General features: G+C 38.4%; 1 protein-coding gene across 1 annotated transcript in view; it reads left to right on the forward strand.

The window, feature by feature from the left end:
* Nucleotides 1-22043, forward strand: part of LOC121732387 — a 111044-nt gene extending 89001 nt beyond the window's left edge. Inside the window, exons 5-12 of the mRNA XM_042122252.1 lie at nt 61-144; nt 4278-4376; nt 4704-4822; nt 9494-9649; nt 11659-11893; nt 14037-14249; nt 16604-16856; nt 19317-22043. Coding sequence (XP_041978186.1) covers nt 61-144; nt 4278-4376; nt 4704-4822; nt 9494-9649; nt 11659-11893; nt 14037-14249; nt 16604-16856; nt 19317-20534 — 2377 coding nt within the window. The 3' untranslated portion in view covers nt 20535-22043. The remainder of the gene's footprint in view (nt 1-60; nt 145-4277; nt 4377-4703; nt 4823-9493; nt 9650-11658; nt 11894-14036; nt 14250-16603; nt 16857-19316) is intronic.
* The last annotated feature ends 5267 nt before the right edge of the window (nt 22044-27310 follow it).

Genomic DNA, 27310 nt, shown 5'->3' on the forward strand with positions numbered 1-27310 from the left:
CGTGCGCGAGTCCAACTCGCACTTGGCTGATTTGTATTAACCTAATACTTTGTTGCGCAGAGCGGAACAGCAGTTCGAGGTGTACCTGCGGTATGGTCAGCATCCAGAGCTGTACCCCAACAGACGAGGGGAGGTCGTGGCTGGGTGAGTTGACTCTTCACTACCACTTTATTACGACAGCTATGCAACAGCAGATATTCCACAATATCTGCTTTCTGTCAAAATTTTTGTATACGACATTTTTGGCAGCAGATATTGTATGATATTTGCTATTATGTGTACGAAATTTTTGGCAGCAGATATTTTCCGATATTTGCTTTCGAACGCTTATTGAAAAGCTAACAAGAGACATAATCATGCTATCATCAATATGTATATTCTTTCAGAGACTTAACATGTCAAAATCTTTATTTAATTACAGTTAAGTAGTCATTAAAATATAACTGTGAGTGTGGACGTAAGAGTAAACTCAAACCGCAACGTGACGCATAGATTCATTTCTAAATTTGTACTGAATTGACAGATTTCGACGTCTCGCAAATCTGTCAAATCCATACAAATTTAGAAAATATGCATCTACGCGTCGCGTTGTGCTCTGAATTTACCCTAAAAGGCTTAATATAGCTTATATGTAAGGCCGTGTTACTATCAGAGAAGTTGATTCCTAGGCAGATGATCATGATTCATTGACATGATCCAACCAAATGACGTTGGTCCGTCAACTGCCGATTTCCTCGATGATACTATCAGAGAAGTTGATTCCTAGGCAGATGAGGGACCTACGTTGTTTGGTCGTGTTACGTCAAACCCAGCCGACAGATCACAATTAACATTGAATTGACATGATCCGACCAAATGACGTTGGTCCATCAACTGCCTAGGAATCAATTTCTTCGCTGGTACATATCATTTCAGACAGGCAAGGATGCAAAATACTAACCACTCAACAACCTTGTACACGCACATCCACAAGGATGCTTCGTATTGCCATCACGATTCATATTAAAAAAGCCACCCCATTGTGTCACGGTGGTGAAATCATTTTGTGGCGGAATGGCCACTTCGGGACGTGACTCAAATGGCGAATAAATCGGGGGAATGGCGGCCATTATTGGCCCACTTGATTTATGTCTCGTAATCAAGTGTTTGAGTAAAGGTGATCGGGGGCGGTGGGGACCGAGAGGGGCGGTGGGGGGCGGAGGGGGCGGAGCAGATGGCCCCCGGGGGCGGTCGGGTTTGATTTACGTTGACGCGCTTTTTGATGAAGTCCGTGATGGATGGACTGCGTTTTTGTGTTTGTTGATAGCCCGAGTATTGTCGTGTGTTTATGTCGTTTATAGTCAACTGGATGACGCCTTGCGTCGAAGTAGTGCGTTTTTTCGCAACAAAAACTATTCTATGTCCTTTCCCGTCTCTCAAAGTACCTCCATACCAAATTTCATCTGAATCGGTTCAGCCGTTTAAGCGTGTAGTGGCAACAGATAAGCAGACTCTAGACAGTCAGATAAACAGACACACTTTCGCATTTAGTAAGTGATTCACGTCAACAATGGTATAAAGGTACAATTCCGTGCATCGCGAATCGCGATCGATCGCGGCTTTTTTTTATGAAATAAGGGGGCAAACGAGCAAACGGGTCACCTGATGGAAAGCAACTTCCATCGCCCATGGACACTCGCAGCATCAGAAGAGCTGCAGGTACGTTGCCGGCCTTTTAAGAGGGAATAGGGTAATAGGGGAGGGTAGGGATGGGAAGGGAAGGGAAGGGAATAGGGGAGGGTAGGGAAGGGAATAGGGTAGGGGATTGGGCCTCAGGTAAACTCACTTACTCGGCGAAACACAGCGTAAGCGCTGTTTCACGCCGGTTTTCTGTGAGAACGTGGTATTTCTCCGGTCGAGTCGGCCCATTCGTGCCGAAGCATGGCTCTTCCGCGGCTGCGCGCGGCTTACGACTGTCGTCGACCGCTCGCGACAATAGTCAGTGTATGAAAATGTATGGCACCGCTTGCGAGGCCCGCGAGTCGCGACAGACGCGCGCGGCCGACGACTGTCGTAAGCCGCGCGCGGCCGTGTCTTAAAGTTATAACTTCACGACAGTCGTATGGTCGTATCGTAATTCGTAGCCCGTAGGCCGCGCGCGGCCGCGATCGATCGCGATGCACGGAATTGTACCTTTAGAAAATAACGAAATTGACCAATGAATAGCATTGCTTGATTATAGCTTAAAAAGGGCATGACAATAACTGCTGTCTAAATAAAAAAGACTGCTTATTATTATTTCTACCCACATTTTTATAAGAAGAAATATAATAATAATGTGATCCACGTTGAAATTGAACCACTGAACAAAACATTTTATAATTTCTATAGCTATAAAATGTTTTGTTCAGATTATAATATTATTGTTATCAGTTAGGTAGTTAAAGGGGTTTTAAGTTTTGATCATTTTCCCAGACGGTACATTCGATTTTCCTCAACGGATGCACAATGTAGCCCGATGTGGAAGCCTTATATGACAGGTAACCGACGTAACAGCAGCCGTCTGATGCCTGATATAAACAGATCAATCTCTACTACGTATTCGTACATTTGAATCATTTCGATCTGTAAACCTAGAGCTAATTTGAATGACAAACTTAAAATCAGGAATAATATATTATATTACTGTAAGGTCGAGGCAGAGGGTGCTACTAACATGTCATAATATCAGAATATTGACATAAACATTGTTATAAGGCATTGTATTTACTTTGATATTGGTGATGGTGATTTCTAATCAAGAGAAAGTAAGTGTGGAGTGTGGACAGCGACTGATTAGTGCAAGTCCTTTAATTTCTCCTAATCACTAATCACCTACACTAATCTGCAAAGTGAATACAGACAGGCTAAGCGACGAATTTTTTTTAAATCTGTGTCATTGTATTTCTTTATTACGTGGTGAATAAAGTCCAAATGGACGTAAGTATGTACGTCTTTTGGAGTTTTTACGGGACGACATAATATTAATATTATTCAATCTAGCATAAAAGGAACTATGGGTATAATAAATTTTAAATAGCAATTTACGCATTCATTTATCCCATAAACATTTCTATGTAATTTACAATCCTGGTATATTAATAAATTATTAACCAAATATCCATAAATTCCTACTTCAAACATTTAAACTTCAGGCCCAAAATAAACCACCTCAATTCGAGTCTAAAACAAAATATTTTCATTAAGTTAAATTTAACTGCCGTTTTACTGATAAACCGCAAACATTCCGCCAGATTAAGTGAGCGTTAGAAGAAATTAATGATTGCACAAAACCATAATGGCCCCTCTTAAGTTTTATTTATATACGTTATAACACCAAAAATGGAGATTAAAATTTTCCTATTTAATGAATCGGCCTTTGTTGTGCTCGTATTGTTCGTAAATGTTAAGATTTTGAGATGTTGAGCAATAATTGTCTACAGAAATAAAAGACTTAACTTAGTATTGTTCAGGAGGGGAGAATACAAATAAATTCTACACTAAGTATAGTATAGAATTTATTTATATATTCTGTAAATGGTATTATTATGATTGTATTTCTCAACTCTTGGTCTTGATTTCTAGGATCATTAATCGAGATATCTTCGTTAATTCCTCTGTCAAAATTCATAATCATAATGTAACATGACATAAGTTGATTCCTAGGCAGATGGCGGACTTAAGTAATTTGGTCACGTTACGTCAAACTCATCCGACCGATCACAGCTAACATTGAATTGACATAAGCCGACCAAATGACGTTGGTTGTCTATGAATCGATTTCTTCGATGGTACATTTAACAATTGACATTCATTATTACAAATAACGTGGCAATTAATATACCAATGTCTAATGTCAAATGCATTTTTGACTACAAATATTGTAAAATTAACGAAATCATCTTGACACAATAAAATTGCAATTTTTTTGTACTATTCAAAGGTTGCAATTCATATCCATTGTTGCAATAATACTAACTTTATTGCAGTTCTTAAAATTATAGCACTGTAAATTGTAATCTTTAAAATTTGCATACTTTCAATTTCATTGCACTTACGCGATTTCGTTGCACTTCAGATTTGTTACACTTACACTGATTTCGTTGCACTAACACCAACTTCATCGCACCAACACCAATTTCATTGCACTCCATTTTATTGCAATAACACCAACATCATTGCACTTCATATAATTTATTGCAATAACACCAATTTTATTGCATTCCATATTCGTTGTAATAACACACATTTTGTTGCAGGTCGTACTGCGAACGTGTGTTTCGGGACTGTCGACTGCAGACTTGCTACGTCCAGTCTGCTGCTTACCCTGGAGTCTACCCACGGAATTTACATTGCAGGTAAGATACCCTTAGGTCAAAAAATAGATTAAGTTTGCAAAAATGCAAAATTAATGCAGCTTCATTCCTGTTTCGGTCCAGTCTGCTTCCCATCGCACTACATAATTGTATTCTCATACAAACTTTAGGATATTTTTTTCTAGAGTCTGGACTGATCGCTAACATAGTATGACATCCTAGGATGCGTTTTTAATATCCGGTAGCGGTCTGGACTGAAATATACAAAATCAGTCTTATACATTGCTTCGACTTTTAAAAGAAAATACTAGGTACAAGGTAATAAAACTTCAACATTTTCCGCCATTTTATTAATATTTCCTCTTCCAGGTATCACCTGAACACGCGTCTGCCGTACATAAAGCTGTACATAGAGAACGAGGAGTTCAATATAGACGGGCAGCGCTGCGAGAACATCATGACTTGTCCTATGCGCCCCATCACTTCCGGTGAGTTACTCCCTTTTGTTCATGATTTTTTTTCTGTAGTTTTACATTTTTTTTTTATCTTGAGTCATCCGCACAACTGCTGCGTTAACCTTTGAATTTGTATGTGAAAACTTTTTAGCGTTGTCGTGCACTTTTCCTAGGGATAGCAAATTTTTGGTGATGAATTATTTCGTTCTTTTACATTACATAATATTATCTATCAGACGAGTAGCAAGCCTAAAGGCATTTTTAATAAAGGCTGACAAGAAATAAACTTCTGAAATGTAAAAACCTCTTTCACAAGGAGTTGCAGTTGTACCCGCACTTTTTCACTTTTTAATAACTCCCGGTGTGACGTTGATGAAACGGTCGACACAAAGTCGAAATGTTTATTCAAAGAACTGATGTCGAATTATTCACGACTTTGAAATTTTAATTTCGACTTTACTGGAACATCCTCGTTTCCGAATTCGTGTTTACTTTTTTCTGTACTGTTTTTTTAAAGACTCGAAAATCTGACGTTCTGTTTACATACATTCATGGAAAGCATTTTACGTAAATGTGACTTTTAACTTATTAATAATAATAATTAATTGTAAGAATATGAACAACACCATTGACAAACAAGGTATTATTAGATAATTAATTAATATAATAATTCGATTCAAACGCTATTTTTAATGCATATTAGTGTCCTTTTAGGCTTTCCACCTATCCTGAATTGATTCAAGATGCACTGCTTCAAACAATAGTAGCCATTCGATAATAATAATATGAAGTTGACGTTCGGCTCGTGTAATGTCAATTCCATTCCATACATTTGATCGGCGATTCTATAAAGAAGCGATAAAGAAAAGTCTTGGCTAGGGACTCAGGATCTTCTGTAGAACTGTGTTTCGCTTTCTCTAGGGCGATTTTAGTGGTCGTTACTATAAAATGGCGCTCTTTTCTAAAAGGTCGTATTCTAACAAAACAGCATAATATTTTGTGTCTCCCAAATTAGTGTCAGACCATACTTTGCATCAAAATATTTAAATAGTGCAGTTTTAGTTTTTGTCAAGTTGTGAAGTTGCAACTAGGTACTTCAAGCACAATAGATAATATTATTATAATATCTTAGAATGAAGCGACTCATATAATAATGATCGAACTTCACTTGGTAAGTTCGTTTGATCACTTATTATAGTTCTGTCTACAGTACTCCAAAATTAATAATGCGCATGAATGACCGTGAATAATGGCCGTGTTACAAAAGCTACAGGAATATCACGACGAACTTTGACTAATACATGTATCTTAAACGCAATGAAATTAGACAATGCAATAATGTCTACCGTCGCTCTGGAAATACGACCGTTGCCGAAAAATTTCGAAAACTTCTAAGCGCATTATCACTTTGGGAGCAAAGCGGGGCTAAAATGGTCACATTTATCAATTCCTCTCAATCAATTCAGCAAATGAATTGTCAAAACTGTCAAACCGACAAATGTCAAATTAGTACTCAATTACTAGACATGAATTGCAAACAGACTTGCATTTTGCAATTTAAAAAAAAATTAATCATATTATGATTCTAAATATGATTCTCCAAAGCAACCGTTTTAGGCCCGCTGTACAGTCTGCTTCAAGCGTTGTCGACGACTTTCCTTTAGATTTCGACTGTCCTAAAATTCATTCTTAAAACCTTAATATACTTCATTTACATTATTTTAATGGGTTATCAGTTCTTGGACATATCAAGTTTCCAAGAACTAGGATGCGGCCAACATCGGCCATCTTTGGAAACTTTTGACAGTCGAGAATGTTCGAGTTCCCGGCCATTATTGGTCCGATGTTATTTATGATCATAATAAATTACGGGCTCACCTTGCGCTAGAAAAATTATTGGTTACTTTACCTCACTTAAAAAGCCTATTGCGAATATTGGCGGGCATATATCATGCGTTATAATAACTTTCGTGGTGAGAGGATATTAGGGTACAGATTGCTGGGGTCAGTATCATCATCAGCTTTTCACACCTTTAGTATACACAGTCATAGAAATTGACTCATGGGTAGATTACTTACGTTATTTTGTCCAGACTCGAGTGTGATACCTATGGTATAGGTACACCGTCAGAGAAATTTATTCCTAGGCAAATTCTTATGTTATTATTGTATAGTCAGTATCGCGGTTCGGCTCTGTGATTGGTCCAAATTTTGACAGCCTACCAATCACAGTTGGAATGGTTGGAAAAACACCATGGAAGTTGCTTTCCATCAGGTGACCCGTTGGCTCGTTTGCCCCCCGTTTCTTTCATAAAAAAGAAAAAAAACACAAGAATTTTGTATATTAGAAGAAGATAAGATAAGATAGAGGTCGTATCGTCATTAGTATTCGATGAAATTTTTGCGTTGCGGCATCGCATCGTATTTTTGTGCGATGTTGTTTTTGCGACGCGATGCCGCAACGCAGTTTTGTGGCCTGGGGCCCTATTATGAGCTCTTAAATCCATTCACTTTACGTCCTTATACAGTCAGATAAGGACGTAAAAAGAATGGATTTAAGAGCTCATGATAGAGGCCCTGGCCGTGTGTATGTTATACAGGTCTTAAGTTAACATAACTCAATCAAATTACATTGGTTTATGAATCAATTTCTCCATTTGAAAAGCCCTTTCAGGTGTTTGTGATTTACTATGCATTATTCTAACTGTAGCAAGATATAATGACATACAATCTATATTAATTACTCCTGTATTATCTGTAATTAGTAGATGCGGTTCGCTGTAATAACCAGGCGCTTCTGTTCTAAACCTGAGTCGAGCGTTAGTAATATTATATTATAAATAATTAATGGGATTTAAATTGTAGTTAGTTTTAATACGCCCTTACGTAGGCCCATGAAGGGCAGATATAGTATACTTTTGAGTTTTGTAGGTATACGGGTACCTACAAAACTCAAAAGTTGGTTCCTAATCTCTTGTCGTTGACTCCTAAATATGTGTGAGAAGTTAGGGCCGAAAAGTGATTGTAAAGGTACGCGCACAGTTTGTCGACGCGTGCCGGGGCGTGCCGGGGCGGATCGGGGCTCAGCGCAGCACAAAATGCGCTATAGCACACTATTGCCAGGCCGGGTCGCATCGCATTGACGGATTTTGAGTACATTGGATAGCTCCAGTGTGACCACTCTTAAATCACTCGTGACTCGATATATTGCTATATTCTACTAAAATCTACTAGACCGTGTATTATATTATATTCTACCGAAAATCTACCTTTATTAATCAATGTTTTCTACGTGGTTGAAACTAAAATAAAACCAAAATGTTTATATGGACTGTCTTCATATATTAAAATTTACAATAAATATTAAATAATATATATATATTAAAATTTACAATAAATTTTCGACTACTAAATCGTCCTTCATTTGACCTCAAATCTACCAAAAAGTGGAAATCTATGTGAAGTGTGGTCACACTGTTGCCGGGGCGCAGCGGGTTTTTCGGGCCTTGCCGGGCCTTGTCGCATTGACGGAAATCCGTTGCGCCCCGAGTCCCGACACAGTGTGCGATACGCGCATCCGCTTCCATACAAATTGTATGGAGGCGGATTTTTGCGATGCGCCCCGGCACGCTGAGCCCCGGCACGGCCCGTTTCAATGTGCTCACTCCTTAAAGTTACAAAAATATGAACAATACTAAGGGATAATAATTTAGGGGTGTTTAATATTATTATAGAGGTCACAGTGCTGAAAGAGAAACTTTTTTAAATTATTCAATGGGCAAAATCATGACCCTGGGGTTTTTCAAATAGAAACTTCAGTGCTGCTGCTTTCGTATTTCAGAGTAAATTCTATACAGGATGTAACTTTACAGTAATAAAAATACTTTAGAGTTTAGAGTGTATAATATTATATTGTGTTCTTTACTTTATACTGCACTGTGAAAAATGCAGGGCTAAAAGAGAAACTGCAGGTTTTGTGATTTATATGGGCAAGCGTTCCAGCGCCATGAATTTGCCCATACAAAAGTTAAAAAGAACTTTTTCTATCAGTGCTGCTTCTGACACACTAAACTATACAGGGTACTCATACATTCCCTAAAACATTATCACTGTGTTTTGTTACGCTCCAATATACAGGGTGTAACTAAAATAAGTGATAATACTTTAGGGTGTGTGTGTTCCTTATAGAGAGTTAACTGTGACAGTAGCAGCGCTGAAAGACTAAACATTTTTTCAGTTTTGTATGAGGAAACTCGTGACGACCTTGCCTATACAAAAGTGAAAAAAAAATCATCTTTAGTTATTAATTAATAGACTATAATCCTTATATCTTTCTCCTTCTTAAAATATGGTGTGTGGTTTAGTATGAACTGTATTCGCTAATTAACTGTTTAATAAACGAAAGTTTTAGTGAATTGTGTTAAATTATTGACTCTGCCTAACACTCGTCTACGCTGTCACCGCACTCCCATAAGTTCATCATCTTCAGTATCATTTATCACAAAAATATTATCACTTATTTTTGTTACAAACTGTATTATAGTTTTATTCTACGCTAGACCCCGCAACTCCGCTGCGCCAAAAGTCGTTTATCGTGCGGGAACCGTACATTTTTCCAAGATAATTCAGGAAAAGTTCGGTCAGCGGTTTGGGTATGAGGTAACAGACAGACTTTCATATTTATAATATTATGGATTGTCACAGGTTCCGATAACTGCCCGTACGACTACATCCGCATCTACGACGGCAAGGACGAGTCGGCGGCGGTGATCGGCACGTTCTGCGGCATGGGCAAGTTCCCCTACTCCATCATCGGGACCTCCCAGGACCTGTTCGTGGAGTTCGTTAGCTCACCGGCCGGTGAGTTCACTTGTAACATACACTTTCTAAGGTTTCTACAGAAGTATAGTATAGCAATGTTGATTGAGTGTCTTGATGCTATTAAAAGACGTGTCAATCAAAAGCACAATACAGTACTCGGCAACACATGGCGGTAGCCGGTAGCGGTCATTGTTTCCCTAGCAAAAACTTGTCATTTTCTGTATAAACCGCGATTGACAATGAAGTATCAGATGTTCCTAATCCATTGTCAATCGCGGTTTATATAGAAAATGACAAGATTTTTTGACAAGGAGTCAAATACCGCTACCACCATCTTTCGCCGAGTACAGGATAGTAGAAATCAGACATTCCACTAATAAAAGTATTATGATCTTAACTATGTGTACAGTCGTAATAGTTATACAATGTTTTATCCTCGTCTGATCCTTTAGATAAGTAATGTAATAATCAAGCTTTAACTATAACTGTATGGTGTAGAATTGTAGATCTTTTTACTAGAAAGGGTGATTAAGTTTTAGGGACCGGTTACAGGATTCAAGTTTTGCTACAGCTTTTATTTTTGCAACTTAATTTAAAAGAACTAATTCACACTATACAATTTTAGAGCAAATGGTTACAATATTTTCAAACATTATAGTTTCAATTCACGTCTTCTTACAATAAAAGAAATAGATGGAAAACGTTCCTGACAATCGGGAGGAAATCTAAAAGAAATGGAAGCACTCGACAATCGCGCAGGAAATCTACAAGGAATAGAAATAGCGAGCTAACAAATCTCTAAAACTTAGATCAGAGCTTGGGAGAGTTTAAGCTTAAATTGAATAGTTAATTTAAACTTAGAAAATGACGATCATTCCACTTGATACAACCAAAAGTAAAGATTCCATATGACACCACCGGTGGTGTTGTTTTGGTCAGAGTAGACAGAATGATAGAGTATGCCGGCTTAGAACTGATGTTGGAATTTTTAAATTTGACGTATTATGACGAAAATCGTCGCTAGGGTTGTTAAATTGTTACCTACGAATTTAAAACTATGACATATTCGCTGGACGTGTTCATCTTTGGTCGTATTATTGTTTGTGTTTTGGCACATGCAATTAAAATTGTCAGAATCCAATTTTGAAATCTTTGTTTTAAATATTTAAAAATAAATTATATCAGCCAGCGCGAGGCACAATCCGTTCATAATCCTAGTGAAACCCGACGAATTTGACAGATATTGAAACCTGTCCGCTTCTTTGCAGTCGAACTACTGGTAGTTATGTCTATTGTGTTTTGGTGGTGTCAAGTGGAAGGTACGAAAAATGAATAACTATGTAGATTGAATGTCATATTGACAGCAATAATAACAAGGATCTTGTGGTACTTGGATGTCATAGTCGTGGGAGCTTTTGGCTGCGTTATGTGTTGCGAGGAACGTGTTTTTAAGATCCAATAGCATCGCCGCGCTGAGCTATGGCATGGCAAGTTCACGTCAATGAAGCGATTCTATTGGTTCTCAAAAACACATTCCTCGCAAGTCGCAACACAACTCTGGTGGAAACGCAGCCTTAGTGTCTAAACACACTAGGCCAAAATTACTAAACGTATATTCATACCAAACTTTATTAACCAAACAAGAATCATCACAAGATACGGTACACATTGAATTGCCGTCCGCGGTGTTGGGTTACCTGCGGGGCTAAAATGGTCACATTTAGCAATTCCTCTCAATCAATTCAGCAAATGAATTGTCAAAAGCGTCAAACTGACAAATGTCAAATCAGTACAAAAATACAGAAATGAATTGCAAGCAGAGTTGCATTTTGCGAATTTAGAAAAATGAATCATATTATGATTCATATCATGATTCTTCAAAGCGATCATTTTAGCCCCGCTGTTCCAAATTCAAAAACCTTATTAAAACACGCATGGCATTGTTAAGTTGTATTATGAACCAATCCTAAGTTTCTAGAAATTAAAACATTTAACTATGTACCCTCAAAGATAACTTACTCAATACTCATGCCATTTTCTCACCCCAGGTCCTCTCCTCAACACGGGCTTCCACTTCAACGTGGGCAACTGGCCTGGCCACGTGGAGGCGCCAGGGTCGAAGGTCGGGAACTGCGACTGGCTACTCACCGCCGACTCGCTGAAGAAGTCCGGAGACAGCGAGGGGATCTTCCTGAGTGTAGCCCACTGGTACCCACCGCACACCAGCTGCACCTACCTGATGCAGGGTTTCCCGGGACAGGTGGTGCGGTTGTACTTCCCGAGGTAAATAAATATATTTGATTTTGTCGTAAGGACAGGCCTAGCCTGTATATCGAGTGCCCCATTTCATGGGTCCAATAACTTACATAAGGATTGCCAAATTCTCTTAATTAGCGGTGCGGCGTTCAAAGCCGTCTAACGTCGTTGAGTTCGGCAGACTAGCACGGTGTTTGTGTGCGTGCGACTAGACGTATGCTTATTATAATTGCTGATGATAATAAATGTTATTTAATATCTTATTCGCGGCAGTTCCCGAGTGTCACACGTATTTAATTTTACTTATAGTGTAGATTGTAAAAATATATTTTTTTAAGCAATACGCTATTTAAACCAATAACAGGCCAGTGTCATGCTTAGTAATATAATAATGAATAAGCATAACAATGAAATTATTCCCAATATCATATTGCAACATCAATTATCCCAACCTTTATAAAACACGTCATTAAATCCATTATTGTTTTTAGAATCAAAATGAATAATGATGTTGCTTCAAAATTAATGACGTTTTGAAATTCGAAACATAAATTTTAATAATGTTTATTATTATCGCATTCATTAATCATATTTTGGGCTCAGAAAATTCATAAATTCTGATTTTCTTTCGCATTCAGAGATTTATTGCTGGAATTAGGGAGGGAAAACCTTGAGGTATCATCAAACTTGAAACTTTTTAAATGTTCATTTTGCGAGCACGTTACTTTTATAAAAACGTATTTTTACATAATATTTAACGATTTATTGTATAATATTTAAATGTAAGTAAGTAATTTTATCTCTCGGCTGTTTTCCCATAAAATTTCATGTATAGGTTTTCGAGACAGAAACAACTAGGCTAGGCTTCCTAGGAAACTGCGCCATTTATTTTAGTAAGCTATCTTGTATCTTTTATGGCGGGCTTTGAGCGCGCGAATCAAGAAATAACGAAAATAAACCTAACAAACCTCACTCCGACTGCGCCGGTCGGTGCGGCGTTGCCAGACTTCGGCACGGCGTTGCTGTGCGTGGGACTAGACGTATGCGAATTATAATTGAATAAGCTGTTGATAAAAATGATGTGCAATAACTTTACCGCGGCAGTCCCCGGGTGCCACACGTTTTTTCTTCCAATTTTCCCAAAGCTCGGACTCAAAGTTACTGTAATTTATGTCATTACAACTGAACATAGTTCAAAGCTCACTCGATAAAGAACAAATTGAGTCAAAGTATCCGAAAATAACAGTAGGCGTTATTAGTTTTTGCCTCCAGGCAATGATTTTCTTTCCAATTCTCTGAACGACTTGAAACAGAGAAGCTCGCTAGTCGAAGATAAAATATATTCTAAAATTACCCCTATATACCCCTCATTTAAATTACTTATCAACTTTGAACCAGAATTAACTAAGTTTAAATAGATTTGTGTATGAAACGAAAATGTCTCGGCAACTAAAGACAAAGTTGAAATCAAAATTGATAATACGATTTCTAAGCCATCTATTTCACTAAACTTTGCTAAGTCAGTTGCGCTGCTAACTCTATGAGCAAAGATACATATAGATCTACCAGAATCTGAAGGAAAAAAGTGAAAAAATAAATTGACTCTAGCAATACCGGAGTAATTGGAATAAAATATTTTGATTATTTTTATAGCGGCTGAAAATTTGTGTAAAACATGCAAATACACAATTTTATCCAATGATCAAGGATATTTTTTGAAAATCTGCTGCCAAAAATTGACATCAGATCCTGGTAGACCTATAATTACTATGACAACTCGCAACGTAGCTACAATATTATAGTCTAGTTAAGAGTCGAGAACGACTAAACCGATTTTGCTTATTTTATAGTTTTGAAATATTCGTGATGATCCAGGGAAGGTTTATATTTGGAGGGAAGTGATACGAAGTTAACCAGGTCATCTAGTTCTATCCATACTTCCATACTGATATTATAAATGCGAAAGTGTGTCTGTCTGTCTGTTACCTCTTCACGCTCAAACCGCTGAACCGATTTTGCTGAAATTTGGCATGGAGATACTTTGAGTCTCGGGAAAGGACATAGGATACTTTTTATCCCGGAAAAGTGTACGGTTCCCGCGCGATAATCATACTTTGGCGCAACGGAGTTGCGGGCATCATCTAGTATTCTAATAAAGCAAATTCCCCAGCTTCCGGATCAACCGCATCGAATCCCCCATTACGCCGTGGACGGGGGACTGCGGGGAGTCACTCACACTGTACGACGCGCCGCGACCAGACGACGCGAAGATCATCAAGACCTTCTGTGACACCTTCAGCCGACCGATGGAGAAACACGACTTCGTGTCCACTGGAAACGCCATGTTCGTGCGTTTTGAGAGCAAGACGGGTAGCTACAGCGGGTAAGTGGGAGCGAGATAGCTATGTCGAGACGTTCTGCGTTCAGCCGACCGATGTAGAATAGATGCGTGTCGACCGGCAACGCCATGTTCGTGCGATTTGAGAGTAAGACGGGTAGCTACAGCGGGTAAGTGGGGGCGTTCTTTAAACAATACGTTCTAAGACACCTTTAGCGCTGCGTTCAGCTGGTCGATGGGGAAACACAACTTCGTGTCAACCGGCAACGCCATGTTCGTGCGATTCGAGAGCAAGACGGATAGCTATAGTGAGTAAGTGGGAGCGAGATAGATATATTTAGCGTTCAGCCGGCCGATGGAAAAGCACGACTTTATGTCTACTGGCAACGACGCCATGTTCGTGCGATTCGAGAACAAGACCGGTTACTAAATAAGGTTCTATGCTGACCGATGGAATCGTTCTACGCTTTGTTTAATAACAGCTAACCTAACTATCACCATCATAATATATAGATTACTTCACATTATGATAGGACGATTTGAAATGGTGGTAGGTCAACATGTAGGACGTTCTGAAAGTCTTTGCTGTAATCAGAAGTAAAACAATATTTATTTATGAATCAAATGAAGAAAACAATTCAACTTTAGCTGTAAAATGCAGCCATTTTGTAAGTTCGTGCACGAAAAGCAAAGAAATGATCTATGCTATAAAGAGCACTCTTTTTATAGCATAAGGCCTTGTTTCCACTGACGCGGAGCTGGGCGGAGAGGGGCGGTGAAGAGCGGTGAAAAGGTGTCAGTGTTTCCACTGAAGCGGAGCGGAGGAGTGGAGTGGAATGGAGCGGAGCGGAGCATACTTTTGGAATTTATTGAATGATTGACTGAGGCATTGCGCGCGTGTCACGCACCGCCCCGCTCCGCACCGCTGTCCTCCGCTCTGCACCCCAATGCTCGTTGTCCTCCGCACCGCATCGCCTCGCTGTATTTTTATTATGAATATCCGCTCAGCTCTGCTCCACCCCGCTCGTGCTGTTTCCATTGAAGCGGAGCGGAGATTTCGAGCATAGTGATTGGTCAATTTGGGCACCGCTAAGCCTTTCTCCGCCCAGCTCCGCGTCAGTGGAAACGCGGCCTTACACATTTCTTTGCTTCAACTTCAACCTTGTACCTTTTATACAAACAAAAACAAAACAATACGCTTAAAGCCTTGAATATTTTATAGCCACACTGTAAATTTAATACGAAACACTATTTTATTACACCAAAAAATATACCCTTACTCCATTTTACCCATGAAAAGCGCAGGAAAAACTGCTTCCAAACGTAATTATTAATTTTCCGCTCCATAATAATATACTTTTCCAAGAACGTCATATTCAAAGGAAATTTTAAATTACACGATATGTTACTTACTTGTTAATACTAGTAACATTAAATTACACTAAAAAGGTTTAAGATACTGAATAAAAGTTTTTAATTTGACGGTTACCTTTTATTGAATGACTACCTGCGAAAAATGATGCAAAATTACCTTAACGTGGTATAAAATCACTTTAGAGGTCTGTTCTATCATATATTGCAATTTACACCTTTTTCATGAAATATAATATTAATAATACAGATTTAATCGATAAAAACAGTTATTTGAAAAAAAGGTTTTTATGTACCATAATTCGTCCGCACGGTTTTACGGAGCCAGCCAGGGCATAAAGCTAGGTAGCTAATATAAAATACAGTAACAGTACCGACACTGTCTTATGCCAAAAATCGTAAACACGATATCGTGTCGGTCGCCCTAAAAGGCCTCTAATTCGTAGCAATTCACGAACTGCATCCATTACAGTAATCGAAGTTACTAACTCTTTGAATTGGGTTATGGAACAGTAATAGCTTTTGAAATTATCATCATCTCCCTAGTCCGTCCGTTTAGAGATACATTTTTTAATTAATTTGTGTTCCGGACTTTATAAAATATTATAAGTGATAATTATAGCTAAGTTTGATATAATGGAACAGGAAGGACATCACTGTGCTGATCATCTTACGTGTCTTGTCGCGAATTGCCGCAGCTAGGGCCTAGCCACAATACTGCGTTGCGGCGTCGGAACGCAAAACAATGACGTAATGTACCGTAAGCCCGGGCGCGCACTAGCGGCCAGGCCGCAGCAGCCATCGAAAGTATGGTGTGGCCGCTTGTCAGCTTGTGGTCAGGTGCGCGTGGTCTATGGCGGTTTCATACTAAGGTATCTATCTCGATGGCCGCTGCGGCTTGGCTGCTAGTGCGCGCCCGGGCTCAGGCAACGAACTTATGTAACTTTGCTCTTAGACCTCATACAGACTCGTGGTATGGCTTTGGCTGGTGCCTGGTGGTATAATAAATCAAGTCATTTCTCCCTTAGATCATCTCTCTACTACTGGGCCCACTACGACTTCTTCAACAACACTCGCTTCGGGGAACCTGTTCCCAACACTGCCTGTGACGAAGTCATCGCCTCCTGGAAGCAAAGGGCTGGGCGCATCAGATCTCCCCTTAACACCTTGGTGTACAAGCAGGCGCCACCGGGAGAAGACGTCCACTGCTTGTACAGATTCGTGACGGACAGAAGGATCTTCGCGAGGGTCATACTGACGATACTGAGCGTAAATTTCAAGGTAATGGTTTATACTAGTCTCTCCTAAAGTAGGAGATAACGCCCCCTTGTGGGCGCTGAAGGTCTAAAGGGGGGCGGTGTGGGACTCAGAAAAAAAGTGAGGGCGTTGTGTAGAGGCTTGGGGGGTGATTTGTATTTTCATTTCATCTGTATGCATTTTTAATTAAAACAATGGGGGGGGGGGCGTTATAACATAATTTGTTCTCAAAGTGGGCAGTAGACAAAACAAAGGTGAATGCCCAAAAAAAACCCATAGTCGATTAAAATAATTTATATGCAGCAAAGTAGACCATTAATTATAGTAGATTGTAAATATGTAACTCATTTTATTCAAAACCATAACCGAAACGGATAATTTGAAAAAATAAATCTGAGATGCACAGACAGCGCTTTGAATCAACTATTTCCTTCTTTGTTTTTGTGTTTTTCTCGTGAAAGCGATGGTGACACATAAGAATTTACAATTTAGAGAACATAAAGTCAAAACCGGCCAAGTGCGTGTCGTGCCACGGCCCACGTGCAATATAGAGTTCCGTACCTAGTACCGCTACTTTTTGATATTTTTTATTTTTTAACGAAGAGTCACGTCACTGGTTTACCGTTAGATATAATTTAAAATTACATCTCAAAGTTCTTTATACCGAGCTCTCTTTTAAATTACATAATTTTTTGTATGGTCAATGAATGTACATTTATAACGTGTTTTACACTACTAACATCATCTCAGTTACGTTTAAAGGAATATAAATTATAATGTTCCTTTAAACTTCTCCGAATACGTGAAACATAATACATTTTTTAGTTAATCGAGTATTACTCAATAACTTATGAAGTCTTCTTAGTCGTGATAGTTTTCCTTTTAAATTCAGCATATTTCCTAATCCCGTGAATATTTTCACATTTCCGGAAGCAAGACGGGGGGACACTGGACTCTAACGGTTTTTTTCCACTTTAAAACTGTATTATTATTTACAATGTACTAATATATATGTAGTTTTAAAGTGGAAAAAAACCGTTACAGTCCAGTGTCCCCCCGTCTTGTATATATATATATTCTTCTTGATTCTCTCTCTGGATTCTCTCTCTGTATCCTCTACTGGTTGTATCACGGGGAGTCCTCTGAAGAATTGTTCAGAATCATACTTCCCGCAACTTTTCGCACTCGTTCCGCGCGAAAAACTCTATACTAACTCACATTTTGCAATTAAGAAATTGAAAAAATATACCATGCTCATCAATTTGATGAGTGGCAGATTTCCACCGTGCGTTATTTGTGTAACTTTAAGAAGAAAGCGTATTCCCTCTTAAAAGACCGGCAACGCACCTGTAGCTCTACTAATGTTGCGAGTGTCCATGAGTGACGGTAATTGCTTTCCATCAGGTGACCCGTTTGGTAGTTTGTCCTTTTATTTTCGAAAAGACGTAGATAGTTAACTGATATTAGGTAATAATCGTAAAAAATACATCGACAGATTATATCATTTCTATACCAAACTGACATACTATACTTTCAGATATAAAAGTGATAAATATATTTTAAATATTAAATACATTAATAAGAATCAGTTCACAGATATAAATGTGTTTTTACTACGTACTAATCGTCACAGTATCGTTTGTAACATCATGTCGTCCTAAATATCATAAATTCCTATATGAAAAGTCAATTAGTTACGATCGTTTTTAAAGTACTCGGTGATTGTTTAACCCAAAAAGGACATTTTATTTGGGATACCGTTTATGTAGTCTACTATGCCCCATATAAATGATTTGAATCGATTACGGGTTTTTGGTCCATACATTTTTGGGCATTCCACCTTTGGCAATCCTTGGTTTATACTGAGAAAGTTAAGATGCCCATAAAAGTATGCATTTTTGTTTGAACACCATGTGTATGGTTGTTACCTATTCACATTTAAGCCGCTTAACATACTTGTTTAATATTATGAAGTTTTGGTATGTAGAACTTTAGGACAGTTTTGGGTTAAGATAAGGTGACATAGAAATAAACGAGCCCGCTAGTGGAAACGGAATGCGTTGACCGATTTGGTTATTAAGTTGGATCCAAATTAATTTAATGCTTATATATATCAGTTCAATACTTTTCAGCAAGTTTTCATTACAGCGAAAAATAATAAGTGCAAAGTGCATACATTTTCACATTACAATTGGTGTAAATATTATTACAAATATGTTAAAAGTTAAGAGAAAACATTAAACCATGAATAATGCAAATCATAATTAATAATTTCCCGTAGGTAACGTCCACTTCACAATTTTGGAAAATTTAATTCCCATAACTTTTACGTTCCGGGAAGCAAATATTTCATTTCGCTGTGTTGGAACTTGTTAATATTTACGTAAATTATTTTCAATGTAATCATCAAATTCCCTTGACACCGCATGTTCATTTTGCCTTTAGAGGCCTGAAGTATCAAATTAAATATAATTTATTTTACAGGAGCATCCGTACACACCTGTCTCCTGCCAGAACTGCTACGAAGATCGGGCGGACAAACTTATCATTTGGGAACCTTACCCTGGAGGTAAAACTATCAACTCCTCTATTGGCGCCACCACTACGCCCCTACCCCTACATATAGCAGTACAGAAGTCACTGGGATCTTGTCTCTGCGCCAAGCACGCTAACACGGTGACCCGGGCAAGACCTTACAGAGTAGTATCTTCGGGAGAGGCTTTGAATCTTCAGCTCATTGTCGATAACGCGCATGCTGCAGCCTCATACTTCAAAAATCCAGCACCACTTTTTGAAGCCAGATACGAGTTTGTGCACGGACCGCTTTGCGGGCCTGCTGTTTTAGCTGCAGCTTTAGACGGCGAAATAGTGTACCCTCATCTTGAGGCTTTGGGCTATACTGAACCACCAAAACGTATACAATGCATCTGGGACTTGGAAATCGAAGAGAAGAGAGACATTTGGCTGCACTTCGATAGCATCAAATTCGTTTCTCGTCATTGTGACGATGGAAATATTCAGATTTATTTGCCAGGTCGGATTGAGCCGTATCTTTCTGTTTGTGGAGAAAATGTTTCGCTGGCAAGAGAGTTGCCTATTCTATCAGCTGGTGAGCTCGGATTTGAATCTCTGGATGACCCGCTCGTGCTGGACAAAGAAAAAACTAGATCAATCAGAATCGTTTTCATCGGCAGTGCATCTCCAGCGCGAGCGACTTTTAAAATAGCCTGGACAGGTCTCTACCATTTACCCAAAAATTCGGATGGGACTCTAATGACATCTCGGCTCACCGACAGTACATCATCCAAATCTGGACAAGGCTGCGACTTTATCTGTCCCGGCGAGGAAGCTTTATGTATTCCGGCTCGACTCATCTGCAATGGTGTTGTTAATTGTCCTAACGTTACATCCGGTGAGCGCAAGTATTGGACAGCCGAAGAGAGGCGAGCCAGAGAATCATACTCGGAAGATAGTATGCGCAGGTTGGGTTATTTGGATGCACTCGGAGGTGTTCCTTTGGGGCAGCTACACGATGAAGCGCCAGAACTGTGTGCAAGCATGAGAAACACGGGTGGGGGAGACTGGCTGGCTCCGTCTTTGGGCGCCGGTCTGGCTATCGCTATCGGAGTTTGCGCTTTAGCTGCCGCCTGGCGCCTGTGCTGCCGCAAGAGATCCCCAGATGAGGAGTCCCTGGACTACTGACAGTCAGCCCGCGGCCCGCACGTGCCGCCCACGCTCCACTCCCGGTCCTCATCCAGGGATCTGCCCTTGGACTGGAGTCTACATTGACAAACGCTGTACTGAGTGCCGGAGCCCTACGTTGTTGGTTATTAATACGAACGTTTCGATAAGATGCGACACCGTGTAATGTTTCTGTTGGCGTAAATGTAAATTTGCACGAACCCGTTCAGATAGCACGTTAATCGATATATAAATTCGTTTACGACATATCAAAAGTAATTTACGTTTCACGTACGATCGTTTATGATATTTTGCACGTTACATATTTTGATAGGCGGTAGATACGAGTGACGGGTTAAGGCGCTCAAATGTTATTTTGTAATTACTGTATATATCCTCGAGCGATCCCAGAGTTTCGGATGCTTCGATCATAGGTTAGTACAAGGTGATAGTAGCCGTATCGTTTAAGAGTGACTCCTAGCAGTATTAATAGATGATAACGTTTTTGATAAGCATTCGAATGTTGACACGTACCCTATTTAGCGTAAGGATTGCGATTCCTACAACTTTTTTAAACACGATACAAATGAAGATCAACGATATTTAAATTTAAAACTAGATAAAGTCCCCGATATTTAATAAGAGTTTGGGAAAGAAGGAGAACGTCATAACCGGTGGCGCAATCGTGCGCTTTACAAAGTTGAACAATAAAAAGTTGCAGGTGAACTCGACTCCGAGTTATGGATGAAACTGTTCCGACTTAAAATTGTAAAAGTTGGTGCGGTAGTGCGAAATTGTCTCTGAAATTTATTCTTTGGCGATTAAATTATGAAATATTGTAAGGAGTGTAAATATTTGTAGATATACGATCCCCCACTGCCGTTTTTCTTGTATTCTCATTTAAAAAATCGCACTGAAGTAATTGAAATTCTTCATCCAGTTTAGTTTAAAGTATTAACGTTGTTCTAGAGTATATTTTAGCATCTACCAAACTATTTCGTATTATGATTATATTCTTAAAATTAGTTTAATTGCTTGATGTCAATTCCTGTAGCTACAATAATTTTACTAGCAATAATTTCACCATCAGATGGAATTGATCATCTTTTCAATTTATGAATGAGTTCAAATTGAAATTTGTAATTTTCCTGATTCAAACGTATCAAACGCGATTTACATGGAGACGATTCCTTTTTTATTTCGACTTTCATGTCAGAGTTTATTGTGTGAAACGCTTTGTAGTCTACCAAAATGTCTATTTTAGTTATGAATACATATTTCTTTATACCTTCGATCCTCAATCACATCTAAATTCTATAAATTCTGATCTCGCTTTTATTGGAATTTCGTTACAGTTCCATTGGGGTGAGCAAAATTCAGTTTGGGAATGGAATGTGTTTTATTTATACCTTTGCTCGTAATTTTTCTCATGTACTCTATTTTGATCTTACTTTCGGTATTTGCTTGGAATTCGTTGAAGATAATATGATTATTGTTATCAATTTTTATTATTATTCTGTGTTAATTGTTGTTCTCTGTAATTATTTATTTCTACGTCGATTGCGCTGTACTTTTGCCAGCTGCACGATAAGGACTATGTTTCAGTTGCAGTGACAGTGGCCGGGCCAGGCCACAGTGTGTGCGCAAAACACAAACTCTCACATATAAATTAGTGATAATAATATTGAGTTATTCGCATTTGATTTTTTATTGATTAAGTTTTTTGTATATTTTCGAGGTACAGCAACAAGTTAAATGTAGTTACAATGCTAGAATGAAAACGTGCATGTTCATAGATAACAAAAGCTGTTAAAATTGTTGAACTGTAAAATGTTTTATCTTAATTTCGTTCATAAATACTTTACGGTTTTATTACAAGAGTTTCAAAAGTTAGTTTTAATTATTTAATTTTAATGACATACAATAATTTTACGTACCTATGTTATCTGTAACTTCATTTGGAAATTGAGAATGTTACTAAATGAATATATTTTGTACAAAAACTTTATCTTTCATTTTCTAAGCCTTTCCAGCTTACAAAAATGTGCGAAACTTATATCACTGTTCTACAGTTAAAAGCAATATGTAGAACAGTTATAAAACTAAACGAATAAGTTATTTCAGACTCGTGAGACCCTTTTTAATATAAGTTGATTATAAATATATTAAATCGCAACGCGACGAGGCGAGGCGAGGCGCGGCGTGGCATAAAGTATGGATTTGACAGATTTCAATTGCGAGCGACGTCTTGCGAATCTGTCAAATCCATATAAATTTAGAAATGCATCTACGCGTCGCGTTGCGGTCTGAATCAACCCTTATTTACTTGACCATGATAATATAGGCGCATTATAAATGATTAGTTCCTTATCTTTTGGATACTTATTATAAACACAACGCAGTAGGCATAATATTATAATATGTAACACAAAATAACAAAAGATTTAAGCCCCATTCAAATCAATGAAATCCGATCGGACAGACGATCCGATCATTTCAGAACAGCCTGCTTGCTGCTATCCTCTATATCTGAGGGCACGGGAGTGCCCCCGCTAAGATGAGCCAAGCGTTTAGTATTTACACTTTACACTGCGCAGGCCTTTTACTATTATAATAATTATTAGTAAAATAGTAAATAAGTAAATGTTTTATCGTGGTCTGACTGACAAGGACAAAATTCTGCTTATGTAAAACATCTGTACATATAGGTAGGTACACAGTATACGATATTTTTCATCGTAAAATATAATATGCAGACCGTAAAGAGTTTACACCAATAAATCGATACAGCGTGTATCGGTAAACAATTTTTCACCGATGCAGAACATAATATTCGATTGTTCTGTAAACGAAGCACCTGGCTGCAACGGGTTGAAATATATTCCGAATTCCGAATTCAAATTCAAAACTTCAAAATGGCGTCTTTAGTTCGATTGTTTTAATCTTTCGAAGTTTTATTAGATTTGAAGTTCGTTATGACCAAAGTTTATCATTGATTTAAAATTATTGTTAGTAAACGTTTAAAATTTGTTGTTTATCTTTAAAAAATTGGTCGCATGGGTGAAATAGGATAATAATAATAATAATATCTATGGACGCTTCACACCACGTCAGTCTGGCCCCGTGCTAAGTACCTGAAGGACTTGTGTTACGGGTACCAGACAACGGAAATATATTTAATACTTTTATACTATACATATATTTAAGATTTTTATTATATTATACACATATTTAATACACATCCATGACCCAGGAACTTTGAAAAACTTTTTGTTCCGTCGGCGGGAATCGAACCCGCGACCCCCGGCTTGAGCTACCAATAGCCCACCAACTGAGCCACAGAGGTCGTCAAATAGGATATAATATTATTACTGTTAACATTTTTACGCTCGAGGCAGCACCAGCACAGCAGAAAATTTACCGAAACGTTGTCAAACGTCAAACTAAACTTTTTGTTTACTACAAAAAGTTTAGTTCGACGTTTGACAACGTTTCTGTCAATTTTCTGCTATGACGTGTGCCACATATCGGATTTTGGTCGGATTATTTACTGTACTAGATGTTCCGCGCGTCTTCGCCCGCGTTTAGGAATGTCACGGAAACCGTTCATTTTTCGGCAAAAAAAGGAAACCTATGTCCTTTCACATGGTCGATTCTTCATGTGTGCCAAATAAAATAAAAATTGCTCTAGTAGTTGCTTAATATAATAAGCAATATTAATAATTTCCTCCGTTTTTTCAACATTTTCATCTATTTCTTCGCTCTTATTAGTTTTAGCATAGTAAAATATAGCCTATAGCCTTCCTCGATAAATAGGCTATCCAACACTGAACTAATTTTTCAAATTGGACCCGTAGTTCCTGAGATTAGCGCCTTCAAATAAGCCCTTTCTAATAATTTCCCCCCTTTTTTTCCACACTTTCCTCTATTTCTTCGCTCCTATTAGTCTTAGCATGATAAAATATAGTCTATAGCCTTTCTAGATAAATTAATGGGCTATCTAACAATTAAATAAATTTTAAATCGGACCAGTAGTTCCTGAGATTAGCGCGTTCAAATATGCCCTTTCATATAATTTCCCCCGTTTTTTCCTAACTTTCCTCTATGTATTTGCTCTTATTAGTATTAGCGTGATAAAATATACCCTATAGCCTTCCTCGATAATTCTTCCTCTATCCAATAATGAAATAACTTTTCAAATCAGACCAGTAGTTCCTGAGATTAGTGCGTTCAAACAAACAAACTAACAAACTCTTCCGCTTTATAATATCCTATTAGTATAGATTATGCTACCCCTGCTCCGATATTGCGTAGGGTAAATGACTATTGACTAGTAGATTGGACAGTACTAGTCATTGGAATAAGCACAAAAACACCATATTTATTAATGTTGCTTTAAAAACAGGCGTTCTTTTACTTTAAATACAGGAAATTTTTAAAGCAACATTAATAAATATTGTGTTTTTGTGCTTTTTCCAATGACTGGTACTGTCCAATCTACTAGTCATTTACCTTAATGTTTTTTATTTCACAGCGTCTGAAATTAATGCTATCCGACTCTCATGACGTGTGCGTAAAATGAGATACTAATATTTTAGAACGCGTATGAAAGTAATTATTAAAAGCAAATTGTCGTTTTTTTCTTTGACCAAACTTTAGTAAATTACTTACAAATAGTTCCGAGACTGCTCTAAGGACCCCTAAAACCATTAGTGAAGTCGTTCAAGGGAAAATGTAATAAAAAAACTTGGGAACTCCGGAAGTTGAAAGCTAATTAAGAGGGCCTTGCTGTTTGAATTAGAAGTTCTCATTATCCGGAATCGCCTGAGTCAATTAAAATATAAATACGGAACCCTAAGTACGGGCTTTGTAAAGGATGGTACTAGGTATTCATTTTTAAAAACTAAGATATTAAATTTTTCGGAAAATGAGATATCCTTTTTTTCCAAAACTTTAGAACATGTTCCCAAACTTGTAAATTGTGAATATTTTTTTAAGATGTCTTAATATTATTTGTATGGAACTATACAAATAATATTAAGCCAATGGTATTTGTAAGACTTAATGCACTATACGGCAGCGGAACTGCCTTTCGGCAAGAGTACTGAGTATGTGTTATTCAACTTCTCCCGTGAAGAAAGTAACTAGTTTCTTGAGTTATTTTTGTACACAGTATAATAATTATGTTTGTGTGGAAGATACAACTACAGTGTAATACATGATTGACAAACCTAGGAAAAGACAAGCTGCAAAACCGACTTCGCACACTTATCCGACACAATATCATCTTTCTTGTCATACAATCAGGTATCAAACAGGTTGATCAATGATCACATCTCGTCTTAATTATTAAAGTCATTTTCTTGTTTGCGGGAAATGAAGCCACAACCCTTTCGTTGTTGAATCTTTATTCAGTCAAACTTTAACACTAGAAAGACCACTAAATCAGGGGTTCCCAAACTGTGCGCGGCGGCGCCCTGGTGCGCCGTGGAAAGGCAAGAGGGGCGCCGTGGCCCGTGAGTCGATCCTCCATCATTTTCCGTAACCACAAAATATATTGTAAAATAAAATTATGATAATAATTATACAGAGCAAGCACAGCAACCTAACTAAAACCATTAAGGGGTGTTTAATTAATAATGTATCTTTTTGGTACCTACCTATATTAGGGCGCCGTGACAAAACATTGAGACTGGTAAGTGCGCCGCAGGCTGAAAAAGATTGGGAACCCCTGCACTAGATCATGGAGGATACACGATATAGATGTGTATTATGAATTCCTAAGTTCTACGTCTCAAAAATTCTGTACATTTCAAACAGCTGAGCGATGCGGCGAGTTTCCAAAGACATCGAACGTGCAAAGCTCACACAAAGCGCTTCGAAAATTGTTAAAGTAAATTCTTTTCACACACGTCTCAAATATTCTTAAGTAAGATATCCAGAGGGGGGTTGGGGTGTTATGAACCCCTGTGTGGGACGTTAGACCCCCCTGCATGTGGGGTGTTACTGGCCTGGCTAATGGGAGTTCCACTTCGCCCAACTTCTATTCACTTACGAGTATTCACTTGGCGAGTGTCTTATTGTAACGGAAGTCGAAAAATTGTCGACTTAGTTCCGAACTTCGATACGTTTTCGAATTCCGTTAACCTAAAAGTTGCTAAATATTTATAGTTAATAAGAGGTTATACATGGGATTGATGTGACTTGGGATGATTGATGGGAGAGATTGTACGTGGGAGAGCCATGCTTCGGTACGACCGGAGGAATACCACGTTCTCACAGAAAACCGGCGTGAAACCTTACCGGAGTTAAAAGTTTACCGGAGGCCCAATCCCCTACCCTATTCCCTTTCCTACCCTCCCCTATTCCCTTCCCTCGCCTTCCCTTCCCATCCCTACCCTATTACCCTATTCCCTCTTAAAAGGCCGGCAACGCACATGCAGCTCTTCTGATGCTGCGAGTGTCCATGGGCGACGGAAGTTGCTTTCCATCAGAGACAGCGCACAGACACAGAAACAGCGCAAGCGCTGTTTCAGGCCGGTTTTCTGTGAGAACGTGGTATTTCTCCCGTCGAGCCGGCCCATTCGTGCCGAAGCATGGCTCTCCCACGTAAAATTAATTTTAAAGACTTTAAAACAAAAGTTACCTAACTATTATAATTGTTAAAAATATATCGAGTTACCATATCTCTTGTAGGGTTATACTCATGAATATATAACTGTCGGTCTTACCAGCCGTTCGCTTTCACGTTTAGGGCCCATAGAGGATGTTAAAAGTATATTTTACGACCCACAAAA

Source organism: Aricia agestis, chromosome 12, assembly GCF_905147365.1.
Source record: "Aricia agestis chromosome 12, ilAriAges1.1, whole genome shotgun sequence".
NCBI lineage: Eukaryota > Metazoa > Arthropoda > Insecta > Lepidoptera > Lycaenidae > Aricia > Aricia agestis.